The sequence below is a fragment of the Nerophis lumbriciformis genome, linkage group LG07 (assembly GCF_033978685.3).
Source record: "Nerophis lumbriciformis linkage group LG07, RoL_Nlum_v2.1, whole genome shotgun sequence".
Classification (NCBI taxonomy): Eukaryota; Metazoa; Chordata; class Actinopteri; order Syngnathiformes; family Syngnathidae; genus Nerophis; species Nerophis lumbriciformis.
In genome coordinates, this window is record NC_084554.2 from 25,145,031 (window position 1) to 25,165,000 (window position 19,970).

Genomic DNA, 19,970 nt, shown 5'->3' on the forward strand with positions numbered 1-19,970 from the left:
AAAGAGATAAGCGTCATAATATTTTGCCTAAATAGTCGGTTATAAAATAAATAGTTAAAACATGAAGATAAAATGTTTTAGGAACTCACGTGAAACTTCCACCACTCCCGTTTCCGACAAGAAGCACATTTCCTGGGTTGGACAAAAAATCGTAATCTTCTACGCGCAATAATTTGGTTCAGAAAATATGGACTTTGATTGCACAAAATCCTTGAAATTGCCACAAATGCGCCAGTGCGGAGACCGACTAGGGTTAAAGCCATTTTTACTTCCGTACGGCGTAATGACGCCATGTTCGCTTGCAGGTCAGGTTGCATTCACATTAGAAATCGCTTTTTTTTTTGTATTGTGAACAGCCACTAAAAACATCTGATTGAAAAAAAATCCAAATTGGACATCCGACCCTGCAGTGTGAATGTAGTCTGGGTGACAACCAACCACCTAAATGGAGTTTCTTGGTAGCATAGAAAGCTAACATCCATGTCGAACGAGTTAATTGGCTTTATAATACTAATCTAAACTATAGTTTTCCCTCCACACTTTTTTTGGGTACATTGTTTTGTTATGGTTGTTGTCATCTAGGCCTTGTGTAAACGCCTAGACGACAACTACTGAGCAGCTGAGCTTTTACAATGTGACATAAAAAACACAAAAAGTCCTCTCACCTCACGCTTATTTCGTCAATTTCCATAACACAGTTTGGGAGACAGCACACTCTGATAGCGAGATATAACGAGTGTGACAAACTACCCGTGTGACAACTGAGCCCACCCCCTCGACACTATGTATTGTCATCCCAGCAGGCACAAGACATTGATACAACGTTGATTATACATGTCTTTGCAAAATAGTTGTATTTGTAAATTGATACAACGTTGATGTCTAACGTTGGATCTATGTTGTTGGTGAGGAAATGACCAAATTTCAATGGTCAAATCAACGTCACACCCTGACATTAAATAAATGGCTCCAAAAAGCATGTTGTTTCAACGTTGTATTTGTGTTGTAAAATATTGGTTGGGAATTACCAAAATTATAATTGTTAAACTAACGTCAGAACCCAAATTGATTAAACATTATCAAAAAGCATGTTGTCCCAACATTGGGTTAGAGTTGCTCAACGTCAGGACCTAATTCAACAAGTTCTCAACGTTGTTTTAATGTCTTGTGCCTGCTGGGATAACGTAAGCACATACTGTACCTGAACTATTGATAGAAGAAGGCATATTTTGTCTTTAGTTCCTGAAATTACTATATGTTACTAACATGAATTATAAAGCTCTTAGAGAAGCATATATGCTAGTTTAGCCCAATATACAGTAGCTAATTAAATTAAATTATTATATAATTATATAAATTGCAGTGCCTCTACTGTGGACAAATTTTTTTTTTAAAAAGGAAAAAAAAAAGATTATTATTTTGTGTGTATCGAGTACAATCATGAAGATAATACAAAAATGTGCTGAGCTGTGCAAATAATGTAGCTTGCAGGCTTCTTAATATTGTTGCCGTTTATTGAGTGTGGGTCATTAAACAACACTCAACACTGTAATAAAGATTGCCTTTGGTTCTTTATCAAACATTTCTTATTCATAGTCATAATGATAATAAATATGCACATGGCAGCATATTATTCCACTTCAATGATGTAAGACGAGTAAACACACAAGAGTTTTACAGCCCCAACCGAAACAGAGTTGTGCTAGGATGAGTTATTTTGCATCTCGATTGAACGTGAAACGAATGACTGAGTACACTCAGTTAAGAAGACTATCAAATATCCAGACAGCAGACAGACCGTCCTCAAAGCTCAGAAACCTCTGCCGACATGTGATTGGATCGGTCAAGGTTTAATGGGTCGGGCGCCATAAGAGCAGGCAAGTAGGTCAGTGTCTGTCTGCTGATGTTGTATATGTTGTGTCTTTTCATCATGCGGGTCGATTTCCACAGTTAGCTCACAATTTGTTAAACCTATGCAGGAGACACAATTGTGCATTCAAGTCAACAACAACATGCAATCTTACAGTTTGTACAGACCAGCCTTCCACGTGTGAATTAATACAGCAAAAATAAGTGCATTAAAAATATAACTCACCATAACGCTGAATTCGTTTTTTGGCGATTGGATAGTCCCCAGCAGGTTGATGGTATTTACGGTACATGACTCTTGTTCTGAATTTGGTACATAGTACAGTGTACTGTATAGCATCAACCTGCCTGGATGGAAATTAGCCATTGGCTACAATCTGGAGCATTTACATTTTATATATCCATTGATATACATTGTCACATGTAAGAAATATATCATAAATCATGGGTTTTATGATACATCTATAAACAAGCTTTTTGGTGTTTCTAGTGGGATAGGCAAAAGTTGAGTCAGTCAAATTGCCGTCGTTAATCAATCAATCAATAAATCAATCAATCAATGTTTATTCATATAGCCCTAAATCACAAGTGTCTCAAAGGGCTGCACAAGCCACAACAACATCCTCGGTACAGAGCCCACATAGGGGCAAGGAAAAACTCACCCCAGTGGGACGTCGATGTGAATGACTATGAGAAACCTTGGAGAGGACCGCATATGTTTCTTGCCGGGACATATGGTACAATACAATCAGCAAGATAGGCTGGAGCTAGACCGTGTAGTATTTTATACGTAAGTAGTAAAACCTTAAAGTCACATCTTAAGTGCACAGGAAGCCAGTGCATGTGAGCCAGTATAGGCGTAATATGATCAAACTTTCTTGTTCTTGTCAAAAGTCTAGCAGCCGCATTTTGTACCAACTGTAATCTTTTAATGCTAGACATAGGAAGACCCGAAAATAATACGTTACAGTAATCGAGACGAGACGTAACGAGCGCATGAATAATGATCTCAGCGTCGCTAGTGGATAAAATAGAACAAATTTTAGCGATATTACGGAGATGAAAGAAGGCCGTTTTAGTAACACTCTTAACGTTTGCAGCCCCTATTTTTAAAAGTGTTAAACTTCATATAAAGTATGCCGTTCTTAAATGCAATGTATTCATTTTTCTAGAATCAATAAAATCCATCAATTCCCTTTTAAAATAATCTTGGATTGATACCTATCTTCCGGAAGGCAAACTTGCCGAGTACAGATTGATATACTTGAAATTTAGGGCTATAAATCGATCTGTTGATGTATCGATCAATCGATGCACTCCTACTAATCTTAAATCATTTTTTCCAACGCTGCGCCACAACCTTCCGTGCACTGTTGCTGTATAAGGTTACAAAGCCAAGAGAAGTCTACACAAAATATATCATGTATGCAATTACAACTAAGTATCATTCTTCAAACTTCAAAATGGTAATTACTGCTACTTGTTAAACGCAGGAGCATGAAAACCTTATAAAGTTTTTAAAAATGATACTACAATTAAAGTAAATGGTCCCTTTAAAACTGGTGTCCAGGAGCATTTTGCTCTGGCGTAATTAGATGTTATTAAATGTGTTGCACTTTTCCAGGTTGAAAATAACACACATTACTGTAATGTACTGTACATTTGCCATGTCTTGAATGACGTGTAGACAAGTTTATCTTTGTGTCTGTCCGGCCGCATTATTTTGCTGCTTCCATAGTGAATAAAGATTTTCAAAATGTGCGTACATGAAGGGACAATAACAGGATCAATAACCACAAAGACCTTTTTAATCAAATTGTGTGCTTTTAACGAGCGAGACAACATCCATTTTGAAAGCAGTCAACCAATGTTCCCTCTAATTGTTCATGTGTCTGAGCAAACACAAAAACTCCCTGAGCATTCAGTGGAGCCCATGTGAGCAACATCACACGTGGCAATACCAGCAGCACACCTGTCTCAAACCAATCTTTTATAATAACACTCAAATGAGAGGAGTCATTTTCATGAGATTATTTTGTAATATTAGTGATTTGGCCCACTTGTAATGAAAATAAAAGAAATCTTGTTTTTCCTAAGCTATGGATTAGTATTGTACATTATGTCTGGGTGGGGGTCCTGCTTTGGAAATCATTTGTACCCCTTTCAGAGATCACATTTAGTCCCCCTTAAACATCCTCATGTTGCACAATGAAATGTAAGCATAGGATGAAGTGTGCATTCCTGTAACGTTCTCTAGTAACAGCATTCCATGATTAATATCAATAAATTAACATGAATAATAAATGACAGTAGAATAAGCACACGTATGACTGAGGAGTCATAGTGTAACTTTGTGTGGTATTTGAGTTGTCCGACTTTTTGTGTGGCCATAAACGCACCAGTGGTTTAGTGGTATGCGTGTTGGTGACAGATGACAAGTTGGTTTTGGCCTGGTTTGTACGGCAGAAAATGACTAGTTTTTCGAGATAGAAGTTTTTTACTCATGTTTTTGGTGTGGTAATGGCCGAATATAAACAATTTTGCTCAATAAAGTGATCGATATAATTCCTGTCCTCGAAGCATTAATTGAACGGTGTTCAATTGAACGGTGTTGCATTGCAAAATTACACAGAATAAATGTGTTTATTTTTGTTTAGAATTCAGAAGGGATTTGATTTGGTGCGCGGCATATATTAGCTGTGCGCAGAGGACGCTTGAGCAGTGCGCAATTGCGCAGGCGCGCACCTTAGAGGGAACGTTGCAGTCAACACGTTCAGCTGTCATCTGCCATCTTGCTTTCTTTACTCTAATTGGTGCTGTCATTGGCAGGCATGGAGCCGTGGATGTTCCGGTTCAAGGCGGCGGGCACGGTGGATTATTCGCAGCTGACCTTCGACCCCGGCCAAAATGAACTGATTGTGGGTGCCAGGTGACGTATATATTTTCTATTTTTTTATCCATAGTGTCATATTCTCCAGATTTTTCTAGATACTGAGGTTGTATCAGTAAATGATGGCTAACAATTATCTACAGTATTTTAGTATGCATAAATATTTATTAAAAACAAAGCAGAGGTTTTATTATACAACTGTATATAATATTTTTGGACACTGTAACATTACACACAGTTTGAACAGTAACACTGTGTTTGAATATAGGAAAAATAAAACACTGTATTAAAATAATTAATCAAATACTAAATGGAGTAAGCGTACCACTATTGGTACACGTTCTACAGTTTGATAATCCCTGGGCTATCTAATTACAAATCATATCCAAGTAACATTTTAAAGCTAAAACTATTAACTTAATAGAAGAATCAAAATGTATTTTTAACAAGTAAATGTCAAAATTTGCCACCAGGATAAAAGTGACTGTGCAAGACCCCCAGCCACTGTCTCTCCATATCATTAAATATTGATCATATTTAACAGAGAAAAGAGGCAATTTCAGTTTGGGTAGTTCTTTTTCAGGAACAGACACAAATGTTTGCACACTCGCATGGCTCATATTGAAGAAGACTTTTTTCATTGTTTACCAAATGTATACTCAAGTTGAACTTGACAGGATTCTTCACAGACTTTTTTGTTGTGGTGGTGGTTGTCAAATGTTACTGTTAAGGTGCGATTGGATGTTAGGAGTGGCTAAAATTGGTCTAAATTCCAATATCATCGATACTGTCATGTCTGTTGATCATGTTTTTGTTTAGTTATGTTTTGCTTGGTTTTTGGACACTTTTTAGTTCCTGCTTTCACTCCCTTGCCTTGTCACCATGACTACTCATTAGTTTCACCTGTCTCACATTTTGCACTCGCGCACATGTCCCTAATCATGTCGGTATTATTTAAGCTTTCAGTTGCCAGGCAGTCTGTCTGGCGACATTATTTCTGTCACCCATGCTACCCTTTGCATCCTGTTGATACCATAGTTCATGCTCCATGCTTTCCAAGTAAGTTTCTGTTTATGACCATAGTTCAGTTCATGTGTTGACGTTCTTTTGTTTCATAGCCAAGTTTGTTCTCCGCCTTGTGCGCGCCTTTTGTTTGCACCCTTTTTGTAGTTTATAGTGTTAAAATAAATATGTACTTACCTCCAAGCCATGTCCGATCCAACTTTACTTGCATCTCGGGAAAACAAACACCCTATAGTCCACGCCTTGACAGATACCAAAGTGGGTATTGGAACCGGATCAATACTGGTGTGACATCTGCTTGTAACTGAAGTTGTTTTGTTGACATTTTTATATTTATATTTGTGTTACATTGTTTCTTGTTTGTTATATTGCACTAGTGAAATGTTTCCTAAACAAATTGTAGAACGTAACGTAATAAGGCGATTATTTTATTATGTTTTTCATACGATTCCATTGTATTATAGGATTGTAGTTATCCAAACATTTTTGTTTGCATGAAATATTTGTCCCGTGTTTTCATAATCATTGAGACACATTTTCTGAAATGATTATGAGGCTTTAGTGAGTCACTTACTAGCTGTACTGACACTGCACTGATACTGTTTGGTGTTTCATAATGGTCATCTACCATCTGCTGGACTAAAAAAAGTTTTACCTGCAAACAAAATCAATATTTATGATGACATCTGTACTTAATTTGGTCTCAAAATAATGCCGACAATAATATTGTTTATTGGCAATAATTTGTGGTACAATATAACAATGGGACTGTCTGCGAATGTAGCTTGTCATTACAACTTCGTACAGTTGGGGGTGAACACTAGTGGCTTGCGATACTACTGATTTTCTTTCCGATTCGATACCGAGTAAAATTCAGGCTGATATTGGCGACACCGATCCAATACTTTGTGCAAATATATCTAATGTGTCTGGTAAAATGTAAAAAGTATTGTATTTCCAGTGATGTTGCTCTTGGGGAATTATCTTCAAACAAAACAAATGATGGCGAACTTATTCTGCACCTAATGTGTAATTGTATTTATTTTCAACTCTGTGTGTAGTTTCTCTTCTTGAGCAAAGCAGAGTGTTCCGCTGCATTTGCGTATTACGTACTTACATAGGCGGAAGGAAAAGTAGTTCCTACCAATTGTGCTTCATTTAGACAAGAGTTCAATGATTTAGTTACTTTACACTGTGTTCCTTGTTAATGATATACATTATCTTACAAAACCCAAAACCAGTGAAAATGGCACATTGTGTAATTTATCAATAAAAACAGAATACAATGATTTGCAAATACTTTGCAAATAATCATTAACTTAGACTTTAATGGCAGCAACACATTGCAAAAAAGTTGGCACGGGCATTTTTACCACTGTGTTACATGGCCTTTTCTTTTAACAACACTCAGTAAACATTTGGAACTGAGGAGACCAATTTTTGAAGCTTTTCAGGTGGAATTATTTCCTATTCTTGCTTGATGTACAGTTTAAGTTGTTCAACAGTCCGGGGTCTCCGTTGTGGTATTTTAGGCTTCATAATGTGCAACACATTTTCAATGGGAGACAGGTCTGGACTACAGGCAGGCCAGTCTAGTACCCGCACTCTTTTACTACGAAGCCACGCTGTTGTAACACGTGCAGAATGTGGCTTGCTGAAATAAGCAGGGGTTTCCTTGAAAAAGACGTTGCTTGGATGGCAACATATGTTGCTCCAAAACCTGTATGTACCTTTCAGCATTAATGGTGCCTTCACAGATGTGTAAGTTACCCATGCCTTTGGCATGAACCTTTTGATGATATTACGGACCTTATATTATTATATACAGTCCATACATACATATATATATATATATATATATATATATATATATATATATATATATATATATATATATATATATATATATATATATGTTGAACAATTTAGTCACGCATTTGTTCACAAAGTGGTGACCCTTGTCCCGTCCTTGTTTGTGAATGACTGAGCATTTCATGGAAGGTGCTTTTATACCCAATCATGGCACCCACCTGTTCCCAATCAGCCTGTTCACCTGTGGGATGTTCCAAATAAATGTGTGATGAGCATTCCTCAACTTTCTCAGTCTTTTTTGCCACTTGTGTCAGCTTTTTTGAAACATGTTGCAGGCATCAAATTCCAAATGAGCTAATATTTGCAAAAAATAACAAAGTTTACCAGTTCAAACTTTAAGTATCTTGTCTTTGCAGTCTATTTAATTGAATATAGGTTGAAAAGGATTAGCAAATCATTCTATTCTATTTTTATTTACGATTTGCACAACGTGCCAACTTCACTGGTTTTGGGTTTTGTAAATAACTACATTATCGATATTTTGATTAAAGAATGGACGTTAGAGCTTAAAGATATTTCAGTATTGATCCGCACATCACTAGTGTACATCACACCTCATATGGACCTGGTCTACCGGAGAATAAGAAGACATAGCAGGAGGGATGAGTGTTGCCAACTTAGTGACATTGTCACTACATTTATTTAAAAACTCCCAACATTCCCTGATCTAAACGCATATTTGGGAAAAGAAAAACTTAAAAGTCCCCAGCTGGGGAGTAAGAAGAAACCTTGAGAAGGGACCGCAGATGTGGGGACCCCCCTCCGAGGGTGATCAGCTGCAATGGATGTCGAGTGGATGTAATTATTGAATTGTTAAATTAACAGATAATGTGGGAGTCCAGTTCATCGGGAAGCCAACAGATAGTCATAGGGGGTTCTTCGTCCCGGCTCAGCTCCACAGAGACGTCCACCCTTTTTTCAGAAAAAGCAACTAGCAACAAATTTGCTCTTATTGGATAGTCGACACACTCACAGGCGTCTCCGTCTTGTTTGTGACATTAAAAAAATGTCCAGAAAGAAGCCACGGAGGGAAGTTTAATTGGTTTTGCTTTTCATGTGTTTTAATGGTAAATGGGTTATACTTGTATAGCGCTTTTCTACAAACCCCGTTTCCATATGAGTTGGGAAATTGTGTTAGATGTAAATATAAACGGAATACAATGATTTGCAAATCATTTTCAACCCATATTCAGTTGAATATGCTACAAAGACAACGTACTTGATGTTCAAACAGATAAACTTTTTTTTTTTTTTTTGCAAATAATCATTAACTTTAGAATTTGATGCCAGCAACACGTGACAAAGAAGTTGGGAAAGGTGGCAATAAATACTATAAAGTTGAGGAATGCTCATCAAACACTTATTTGGAACAGACCACAGGTGTGCAGGCTAATTGGGAACAGGTGGGTGCCATGATTGGGTATAAAAACAGCTTCCCAAAAAATGCTCAGTCTTTCACAAGAAAGGATGGGGCGAGGTACACCCCTTTGTCCACAACTGCGTGAGCAAATAGTCAAACAGTTTAAGAACAACGTTTCTCAAAGTGCAATTGCAAGAAATTTAGGGATTTCAACATCTACGGTCCATAATATCATCAAAAGGTTCAGAGAATCTGGAAAAATTACTCCACGTAAGCGGCATGGCCGGAAACCAACATTGAATGACCGTGACCTTCGATTCCTCAGACGGCACTGTATCAAAAACCGACATCAATCTCTAAAAGATATCACCACATGGGCTCAGGAACATTTCAGAAAACCACTGTCACTAAATACAATTTGTCGCTACATCTGTAAGTGCAAGTTAAAGCTCTATTATGCAAAGCGAAAGCCATTTATCAACAACATGCAGAAACGTCGCCGGCTTCTCTGGGCCCGAGATCATCTAAGATGGACTCATGCAAAGTGGAAAAGTGTTCTGTGGTCTGACGAGTCCACATTTCAAATTGTTTTTGGAAATATTTGACATCGTGTTGTCCGGATCAAAGGGGAAGCGAACCATCCAGACTGTTATCGACGCAAAGTCATCTTTTTCATGGACGCTCCTGCTTATTTCAGCAAGACAATGCCAAGCCACATTCAGCACGTGTTACAACAGCGTGGCTTTGTAAAAAAAGAGTGCGGGTACTTTTCTGGTCCGCCTGCAGTCCAGAACTGTCTCCCATCGAAAATGTGTGGCGCATTATGAAGCGTAAAATACGACAGCGGAGACTCCGGACTGTTGAACGACTGAAGCTCTACATAAAACAAGAATGGGAAAGAATTCCACTTTCAAAGCTTCAACAATTAGTTTCCTCAGTTCCCAATCGTTTCAGTGTTGTTAAAAGAAAAGGTGATGTAACACAGTGGTGAACATGCCCTTTCCCAACTACTGTGGCACGTGTTGCAGCCATGAAACAAACAAGTTAATTATTTGCAAAAAAAAAAATAAAGAAAAATAAAGTTTATGAGTTTGAACATCAAATATGTTGTCTTTGTTGTGCATTCAATTGAATATGGGTTGAAAAGGATTTGCAAATCATTGTATTCCATTTATATTTACATCTAACACAATTTCCCAACTCATATGGAAACGGGGTTTGTACCTTCAAGGTACTCAAAGTGCTTTGACACTATTTCCACAGTCACCTATTCACGCACACACATTCACACACTGATGTCATGACGCCATGCAAGACCCTAACCACGACCCATCGGGAGCAAGGGTGAAGTGTCTTGCTCAGGGACACAACGGACGTGACGAGGTTGGCAGAAGGTGGGGATCGAACCAGGAACCCTCAGGTTGCTTGCACGGCCACTCTTCCAACTTCGCCACGCCGTCCCCTTTTAGTCACTTTGTGTTTCTCCCACAACGTCCATTACATTACATGCACATGTGTCATGGCCAATTATGCAATTTGAACAACACAGTTAACCCCCCTCGAGCCCACCACCACAAAAAGAAATTAAGACCATCCTATCCGTCAGGACCGTGGGAAAAAAAAGATTTAGTTCAGTCTTCATTGCCAACTCTGATGGGCTGTCTGGTGTCCTAACTGTAAAAGGTGATGTGATTGGATGGATGGCGGCACGCTGGGTTAGACATGCCGCTGATAATGACAGGGAAGAAGGGTCGATGCAATTATCGACACAGTAAAGACCGAGGCAGCAGTGAGGTAACTTCTCCCCAAGAAGAGTTGTGTTAACTCTGATATGTGTGTGAGAAGAGTGTGAATGACATGTGCAATAATAATGACAATGTCTCTTGACGATAGGAAAGAAAGTCAAGAACTGTAAAGTATTGACGTTTTTGTTTTTTTCAACAAAAAAATGGAATCTTAACCTATTTTTCTGCTTCATGTCGTGCCTTTTGGAGGCGAGAAAACGTGAAATGTATCGTGGGTAATTTAAAAGTCACCAAGAGAAAATGATAGCTGTACTCCAGGGTGTCCTTGCGGTAATGCAGCCGGCCTGATACATTGTTGGTCAATACTAAATTATTTCTTTGCAGGAGTATTTATAGAAATGCAATCGTTCTCGAAGAGGGGCGCGTGTCAATGAAATCATTTTGCGCCTTGCTCAAGTGAAGCGCTTAAGGCAAGGCGGCCGCAGAGATTCATTAAAGCAAAGTTGGAGTCAAGAGGAGATTTACTTTGGTCTGCTGCCTGTGTATCAAATACAAATCAACATGCCTAACATTTAACTCTACAAACTCGTTTAATGTTTCCCCATTCATGTTTAAAGACTGTTTACACACTGAAATTTGCAAGTGGAGTTTAAAAGTAGTTCCTTTTGAAATGTGTTGACATCCTTGAAATAGCTTTGCATGTTAGAACTTCCTGTTTACCTCCAGGAATAAACGGTTCCCCCTATTGAGATGTATTTATCTGGAACGACATGCCTCATGTGCTACCGTCTCCTTTTCAGAAATCACCTCTTTCGGCTCAATCTGGAGGATTTGACACTGATCCAGGTGAGTACAAACTTTTTCACTGCAGTCAAATGTCTGCTCGTGCGCGCTCTTTTATTGCGAATTCAGCATCCGAAGCGCCTCCTGCCTCCCGACAAACACTTTGCATGCAAAATGAAGTTTGCTGCCAGCCCACATAACTTAAAGCTGTCACGGTTTTTTTTTCCAAATGGCTTTGCATTTCACACGTCGCAGTGCCTTCCCATCTGCTGGAGTGACAGCTGGATCGGCTGTCAGTATTATTGGTTGACATGCAAGGGAGGGAATGAGTTGTCACTGATAATACCCACCATGTATAAATCCAATGTGGCATATATTCTACAGATAGACTTTGTGCTATGGAATTTCTTTAATTTTGCGTTACTATTTTCATTCAACTCTTTTGCTGAGAAAAGTCTGTTAGCTGCAGGGTTCCAGCTAAGACGGTCTATGGTGACTAAAATATGATTGGTATGGTAGGGTTTATTTGTTTCAGACATGCCTTGATATGTTACGTGATTACATTTGCACGATTCGACATGTCCTAAAAGGAGTTGGGCAAAGCACAGCTTATGGATAATGTATAGACAGTAGGGATGTGAGGTCTGGGTAGGCAGGTGAGCTAGAGCCTCCCCTGTCATGATGAAATGTAAAAAAAACAACTAATAATAAAAGCATGTAGTTTTAGGTAAATCCTTTTGTATATTGCCCACCGGACCTCCTAACCAGGCTCTGCGCTTTATGTCTGGCTGTGCTTTTTTCTGGGCTCTGTGTCCGAGTAAGTACATTGTCAGGAAACACAAAAGTGAGGAAGGCACTTCTTACTTCTTCAGATAGATAAATAGATAGATATACTTTTATTCATCCTACAATGTGGAAATTATTTTTGCATTGTAGTAACAGAAACAAAACAGAATTACAAACTTAACATTTGCGATAAATATTACATATTACTCACTAACAAATCCAGCAGGCACAAGAAATTAAAACAACGTTGAAAATTTGTTGACTTAGGTCCTGACGTTGAGCAGCTCAATCATAACGTTGAAACATGCTTTTTGACGATGTTTAATCAATGTTGGGTTTTGATGTTGATTTGACCATTGACTTCTGGTCATTTCCCAACCAAAACTCTACAACACAAATACAACGTTGAAACAACATAATTTTTGACAACGTTTATTTAATGTCTGGTTGTGATTTGATTACTGAATTTTGGTCATTTCCCAACAAACCATGTGGATCCAACGTTGGACATCAACATTGTCTCAATTTACAAATAAAACTATTGTATTTTCCGGACCATAGGGCACACCGGATTATAAGGCGCACTGCCGATGAATGGTCTATTTTTTATCTTTTTTCATATATAGATTATAGGGCGCATTAATGGAGTCATATTATTAAATTTTTTTTCTAAATTGAAAACACTTCCTTGTGGTCTACATAACATGTAATGATGGTTTGTTGGTCAAAATGTTGCATAGATTATGTTTTACAGATCATCTTCAAGCCGCTTTCTGACAGTCTCTTCCGGATGCGCCGTTTTGTGGGCGGTGTAGCGTGCAAGGACGAGAGTGGAATAAGTGTCAAAAGATGGAGCTAACTGTTTTAATGACATTCAGACTTTACTTCAATCAATAACGGAGCAGCATCTCCTCATCCGGAAACAACAACACAGGAAATGTGTCCCGTGAAAAACCGTCCGACCAAAACTCTAATAACTAAAGTTCCTTGGGTGAATAATGTAAACTCACTATACCGGTTTGTTTTAGCGCTTTCATGGCGAGTTTACTGACAGATATAAGTAAGAACTTTACATTACTTTATATTAGAAATGGCAACAGCGGAGGATGAATGTCCCATAACAAGAAGATAAAGAAAAAGAAGAAGATTATCGATTACGGCATCGGCGCGGACGCGCGCAATTTTTCAGGATTTATGCAGATCCCAAATACACATCAGCAGGTACCAGAAAGTAAGAAAATTTGCTTTTGCATAAAATTGCGAAACAAAACGCCAGATAATATGTCTTACCTTATACACACACCATAATAATACCCGTATGTTTAATGCGCCAACAATCCTTCAAGCGGTGCGGCTTCATATTACCAAAGTCGTACTAAAACATTTTGATAGATTTTTGAGCGCCGTGTGTAATGTTCTATATTTCAATGAAACATTTAAAATATTGATGGTGATTACTTGAGACCCATCATAGTGTAGTCTACACGTATCTCTTATGTTTGACTGCCATCTACTGGTCACACTTATCATTACACCATGTACCAAATAAGATAGCTTCGAAGTGGGTATGCTCAACCAAAATTATTCCTTACATTAGGCGCACCGGGTTATAAGGCGTACTGTCAGTTTTTTAAGTGCGCCTTATAGTCCGGAAAATACGGTATTTTGCAACGTTGTTTCAAAGTCAGTTTTAAAGGAAATGTATGTATAATCAACGTTGTAGCAAAGTCATGCGCCTGCTGGGTATATATAAAATAAAACAAAACATCACATCTTCACATCCGTTATTCACACCAAGAAAACGATCACATGGGTCGAGGGAGAGGAGCCGCGGCCACGGTTTACTTTTTACCTCTTGCTAGTCCTAACAGAATTGCTATTGTGACATTCAGTGGACACATTTAGAACAGCAGTTTCTTTCATAAAAAAAAATGCAGCTCATTTTAATACTTGGCAAACTCATCACGTGGGTAAAACCTGTTCGCGGGCCTGATCCTGTAGGTTTGACACCCCTGCCTTAGGTCATTGAAATGTCATCCCTTGTCTTGGATTTTTCGCAACTTTGTGGGTAAAGTTGAAGATCTAGGGAGCATTTTGGACCAAGGAAGATCTTTCCATCAACACGGCGTCGGCAAAATGACTTCCTCTATGCCCTATTTAGTTCATGTTTTGTTACCTCTGCACCTGTGCTATCCCACTGTCAATTCATGGAAATCGATTGTTATTGTTTACAGTAGATCTTCGCTATTCACTGGGTTTATGTTCTCTGCCCATCCGCTAAAAGCAAAAACACGCCTATCAAGGGTTGCAATTGGGGGTTAAATCACCAATATGATTCCCGAAGGTGGCAACCGCTGCTGCTCACTGCTCCCCTCACCTCCCAGGGGGTAGAACAAGGGGATGGGTCAAATGCAGATAGTCACACACCTAGTGTGTGTGTTTTGTGTGTGTGTGTGTGTGTGATTATCAGTGGTACTTTTAAAAATATATATTTGATACACGGCTCACTCCTCCCCTTCAAAACCCCCCTGCGAGCTTGATGTGGCAATGGAAGCTAACAAGCTAAATGCTTAAAACCGACAACAGGCTTAAGCCCCTAATATGCCTCAAACACATCAAACCCATTTTGAGTACTGTATAGGTACTCACATATTAAAGCCGACCCTTTTTAGTGAGATGAGCCATCTCTTAGTAAAAGAGTTGGAATTCCTATCACTTCTCGTTTAATACGCAATTCATTCCATTTATGATGATACAGTCTTTTATTATGTTAGTCCCTGTTATGCTCGTTTTTTTTACAGGCGTGAAATCCAATTCAAAGCCCACACAAATAGAGGAACATAAGAGTGAGCGGGCTGTGCAGTCGCAGTCGGCGACTTAGTGTCTTGCCAAAGGGCGCCTGGCAGTGTTCAGGAACAAAACTGGCATCTCTCCTGCAACCAGTAGCTATTCCCCTGCAGGTGGCTGTTTTTTTGTTTTTTTTTTTTTACAGGCACATATCCTCTATGGCCCCCTGCAGAGCTAAAGCTTTGAGGTCGTGCAGAGTTAGCATACAAACATTGACACATCCGCGTTTATTTGTTGATGGTATCAGCAAGATGTCTTTGATGGTAGACAGGCCCTGATGTTTGCCATTTATACCTCGGGAGAGATGGAGGAAGAGTGGAAAACAGGGCAACAGGGGAATGAGAATGGCCGAATGGAACAAAGACAAAGGAGCGAGAGCCATGTTGACACAAAGCTGCTTGGAAAGAAAATGAGAAAAAATGATGAAGTGACATCAGAGGCCAAGTTTGTGTGAGGGAAGGAGGGATGTGCACTTCTTTATTTAAGGCCTCCCTCATCATCCATCCTTCTTTAATCCTTCCAGCTCAGCGGGATTCGTCCAGAAGATTTTCGCCAATCCCATCAATCAATGCACCATTTCCCGGCGTGTTCACCTGGTCAAATTAAAGTAGAAGATCTCCTCAAACTTTTGCCCAGCCTCTTGTCCCACCCTACCTACCGGCTTTTTTGTTTGTTTGGTTAAAGCTTGAAACTGCCCAATCTACTCTTTAAAATGACCCTCACCCTCATCCCTGCTTTGCATTTGACTGGAGCAGATTTTCCGAGTCGGGTAGAAGGCTGAGCACTGAATTTTAAAGAGCGCCGATGCTCCTCTGCCATTCGACACCTTCTCAAGTATTTGCTTTCCTTCTGTGGTTTCTATTCCGCCTCAAAACAGGAATAAATGCATTGAAATGTGTTTTTGTGTGGATGTTAGACACTGAATATTTTCCCCGCTTCACTATTGTTTTCTCGCAGAGCTCATTGATCATAAGCAAATGATGGTCGTGCACAAGTTAAAGTTAAAATTAAAGTACCACTGATAGTCACACAGACACTCGTGGTGAAATTACTCTCTGCATTTGACCTTTCCCCTTTTTCCACCCCCTGGGAGGTGAGGGGAGCAATGAGCAGCAGCTCGGTAATCATTTTGGTGATTTATTTCTAAATTTCAACCCTTGATGCTGAGTGCCAAGCAGGGAGGTAATGGGTCCCATTTTTATAGTCTTTGGTATGACTCGGCCGGGGTTTGAACTCACGACCTCCCGATACAAATACCCTCATTGGCCACAACAGTAGGTACACATTCAACTAATGCCAACTAGTGCATATTGAGTAAACTTCACTTTCCAACACTTTAAGAGCTGTGCTGGACGATTGGCTTAATGCTTAGCACTTAACTTTAATTTGTGGCCGCTTTTTCGGGCCCTTGGCTGGACTGAGCAGGTACACTCAAAACTGTTACTTTGGTGCCATGACCCGGATGGGGTTTAGCTGGGGAAGTGTAACAGACGCCAGCCGTGAATAAGTACATTGGAAAACCTCACTCTCTGATGCCTTAAGAATCTCACTGGACAATGAGCTGGCAGCACAGGCGTTCAGTCCATTGGCTAGCACTCTCAACTCTCAATTTGCGGAACCTGCTCAGTGGCCTTGTGGTTAGAGTGTCCGCCCTGAAACTGGAAGGTCGTGAGTTCAAACCCCGGCCGAGTCATACCAAAGACTATAAAAATGGGACCCATTGCCTCCGTGCTTGGCACTCAGCGTCAAGGGTTGGAATTGGGGGTTAAATCACCAAAGGATTCCCGAGCACGGCCACCGCTGCTGCTTACTGCTCATCTCACCTCCCAGGGGGTGAACATGGGGATGGGTCAAATGTGGAGGATAATTTCACCACACCTAGTGTGTGTGACTATCGTTGGGACTTTAACTTTAACCTGGTTCCAACCCCGAACAGTGTTACGCATGCTTTGATGAGAGTGTCCTCTATTTTGACTGTCAAAGAGATCAAGACATTAGCACCAGTACATGGAAATTGATATCCGTTCTCAGCAATACCAATTCTCTGTACTTCTGTTTTCTTCATGCTTCATATATGTTAATTTGTTTATTCAACACCAAGTTGTTAGTGCTGTCCAGTGGTTATACCTTGTTTTCTTACATTTCTTAGTCTCATTTGCAAGCATGCATTCATTTCAGTTTGCCCTAGTTGTGTTTCTGTAGTCAGGGAGTAGTCTTTGCCATTAAGTTGAATGTACCTGTCTTGTCTTTTATAGAGTCCTACAAAGTCTTTATATCAATCAGTCAATCAAAGTTTACTTATATAGCCCTAAATCACAAGTGTCTCAAAGGGCTGCACAAGCCACAACGACATCCTCGGCTCAGATCTCACATCAGGGCAAGAAAAAATTCAACCCAATGGGATGACAATGAGAAACCTTGGAGGGGACCGCAGATGATTTTATACATAAGTAGTAAATCCTTAAAGTCACATCTCAAACTTCCTTGTTCTTGTCAAAAGTCTAGCAGCCGCATTTTGTACCAACTGTAATCTTTTAATGCTTGACATAGGGAGACCCGAAAATAATACGTTACAGTAACGAGACGAGATGTAACGAACGCATGAATAATGATCTCAGCGTCGCTAGTGGATAAAATGGAACGAATTTTAGCGATATTACGGAGATGAAAGAAGGCCGTTTTAGTAACACTCTTAATGTGTGACTCAAACGAGAGAGTTGGGTCGAAGATGATACCCAAATTCTTTACCGAGTCGCCTTGTGTAATTCTTTGGTTGTCAAATGTTGAAGTGGTATTATTAAATAGGTGTCGATGTCTAGCAGGACCGATAATCAGCATTTCCGTTTTCTTAGCGTTGAGTTGCAAAAAGTTAGCGAACATCCATTGTTTAATTTCATTAAGACACGCCTCCAGCTGACTACAATCTGGCGTGTTAGTCAGCTTTAGGGGCATGTAGAGTAGGGTGTCATCAGCATAACAGTGAAAGCTAACACCGTATTTGCGTATGATGTCGCCTAGCGGCAGCATGTAGATACTGTAGAGTGCAGGGCCAAGAACCAAACCCTGGGGAACTCCACACATTACCTTAACATACTCTGAGGTCACATTGTTATGGGAGACACACTGCATCCTGTCAGTAAGATTAAAAGTTAAACCAAGACAAGGCTAAGTCTGACATACCAATACATGTTTTCATACGCTCTAATAAAATATTATGATCAACAGTATCGAAAGCAGCGCTATGATCAAGTAGCAGCAACATAGATGATGCATCAGAATCCATCGTTAGCAATAGATCATCAGTCATTTTTGCGAGGGCTGTCTCCGTAGAGTGATTTGCCCTAAAACCGGATTGAAAGGGTTCACAGAGATTGTTAGACGCTAAGTGTTCATTTAGCTGCTGTGCAACAATTTTTTCGAGGATTTTTGAAATAAAGGGAAGGTGGTTTACCATGAGGTCAGGATCGAGGTTAGGTCTTTTGAGCAGAAGATGAATAACCGCTTTTTTGAATGTGCAAACAGTGCCAGAGGAAAGTGATAAGTTTATAATATTTAGCACTGATGGTCCTAATATTACAAACAGCTCCATGATAAGTTTCCCAGGAAGTGTGTCAAGCAAACATGTTGTTTGTTTTATCACATTTACACGCCGTAGGAGTTCCTCTAATGTTATTTCATCAAAAAGAGAGAGACTATTTTAAAGGGCAATATCCGTCGAATATACATTCGTATCTGTGTTAATAGAACCCAGTTGTAGCTGGGATGCGTTGCCTTTAATCTCCTTTCTAATGAGTTAAATTTTCTTATTAAAGAAATTTATAAAGTCATCTGCCGAGTAGGTGGAGCTACTGGGAGGAGTCCCTTGTTGGGTTAGCGATGCTACTGCACTGAACAAATATTTCGGATTGTTTTTGTTGAGGCGGATGAGATTTGAGTAATAATTAGCTTTAGCTAAGGTAAGCATGCGTTTATAAGTTATTAAACTATCACTCCATGCTTGATGAAAAACCTCAAGTTTAGTCGCGCGCCATTTGCGTTCCAGCTTTCTACATGATCGTTTTAAAGCTCTAGTTTCTTCTGTAAACCATGGGGTACGCCTTTTAGGGGCCTTTTTTAGCTTTAGCGGTGCTATACTATCAATGGTGTCACGCAGGGCGTCGTTAAAGTTGTTAGTGAGGTTATCAATAGAGCCCACATAAATTGGGAATGGCACCATTACCGAAGGCAGTAGGCCAGCAAGAGTCATCGTTGTGACAGCATTAATGTTGCGGCTGCTAAAGCAGTTATTATTATTAGCTTGTTGACAATGAGTCAGAACTTCGAATTTTATAAGGTAAGGATCGGACATTACTTTAGTATACGAGAGTATCATAACTTTGGAGGTGGTGACACCCCTGAAAAGCACTAGATCTATCGTATTATCGTTGCGATGCGTGGGTTCATTTATTATGTGTGTAAGACCACAGCTATCAATTATTGTCTGGAGCACCACGCACGGAGGGTCTGATGGGTATTCATATGGATATTAAATTCCCCAATTATAATTATATTGTCGGCGTGCATCACTAGATCAGCGACGAACTCTGAGAATTCACTGATAAAGTCCGAACAGGGCCCTGGGGGACGGTAGATAACAGCCAGGTAGAGAGGCAGCGGAGCCACAGACCTCATAGTAAGCACCTCAAATGATTTATATTTATTACTTAGGTTAGGGGTAAGGTTAAGGTTTTCATTGTATATAAGTGCGACCCTCCCACCCCTTTTAAGGGGACGGACAATATGCGCATTCGAATAG

At 39.6% G+C, this 19,970-nt stretch overlaps 1 protein-coding gene across 4 annotated transcripts in view; it reads left to right on the forward strand.

Annotated features, from left to right (window-relative positions):
- Positions 1-19,970, forward strand: part of sema5a (sema domain, seven thrombospondin repeats (type 1 and type 1-like), transmembrane domain (TM) and short cytoplasmic domain, (semaphorin) 5A) — a 393,767-nt gene that overhangs the window by 156,033 nt on the left and 217,764 nt on the right. For all 4 annotated transcript variants that reach the window (XR_012050550.1, XR_012050549.1, XM_061965607.2 and 1 more), the window contains exons 3-4: positions 4,699-4,798; positions 11,560-11,605. Coding sequence is in view for 2 of the 4 variants with exons in the window: in XM_061965607.2 (XP_061821591.1) it covers positions 4,699-4,798; positions 11,560-11,605 (146 nt within the window). In the remaining 2 variants the exon portion in view is untranslated. The remainder of the gene's footprint in view (positions 1-4,698; positions 4,799-11,559; positions 11,606-19,970) is intronic.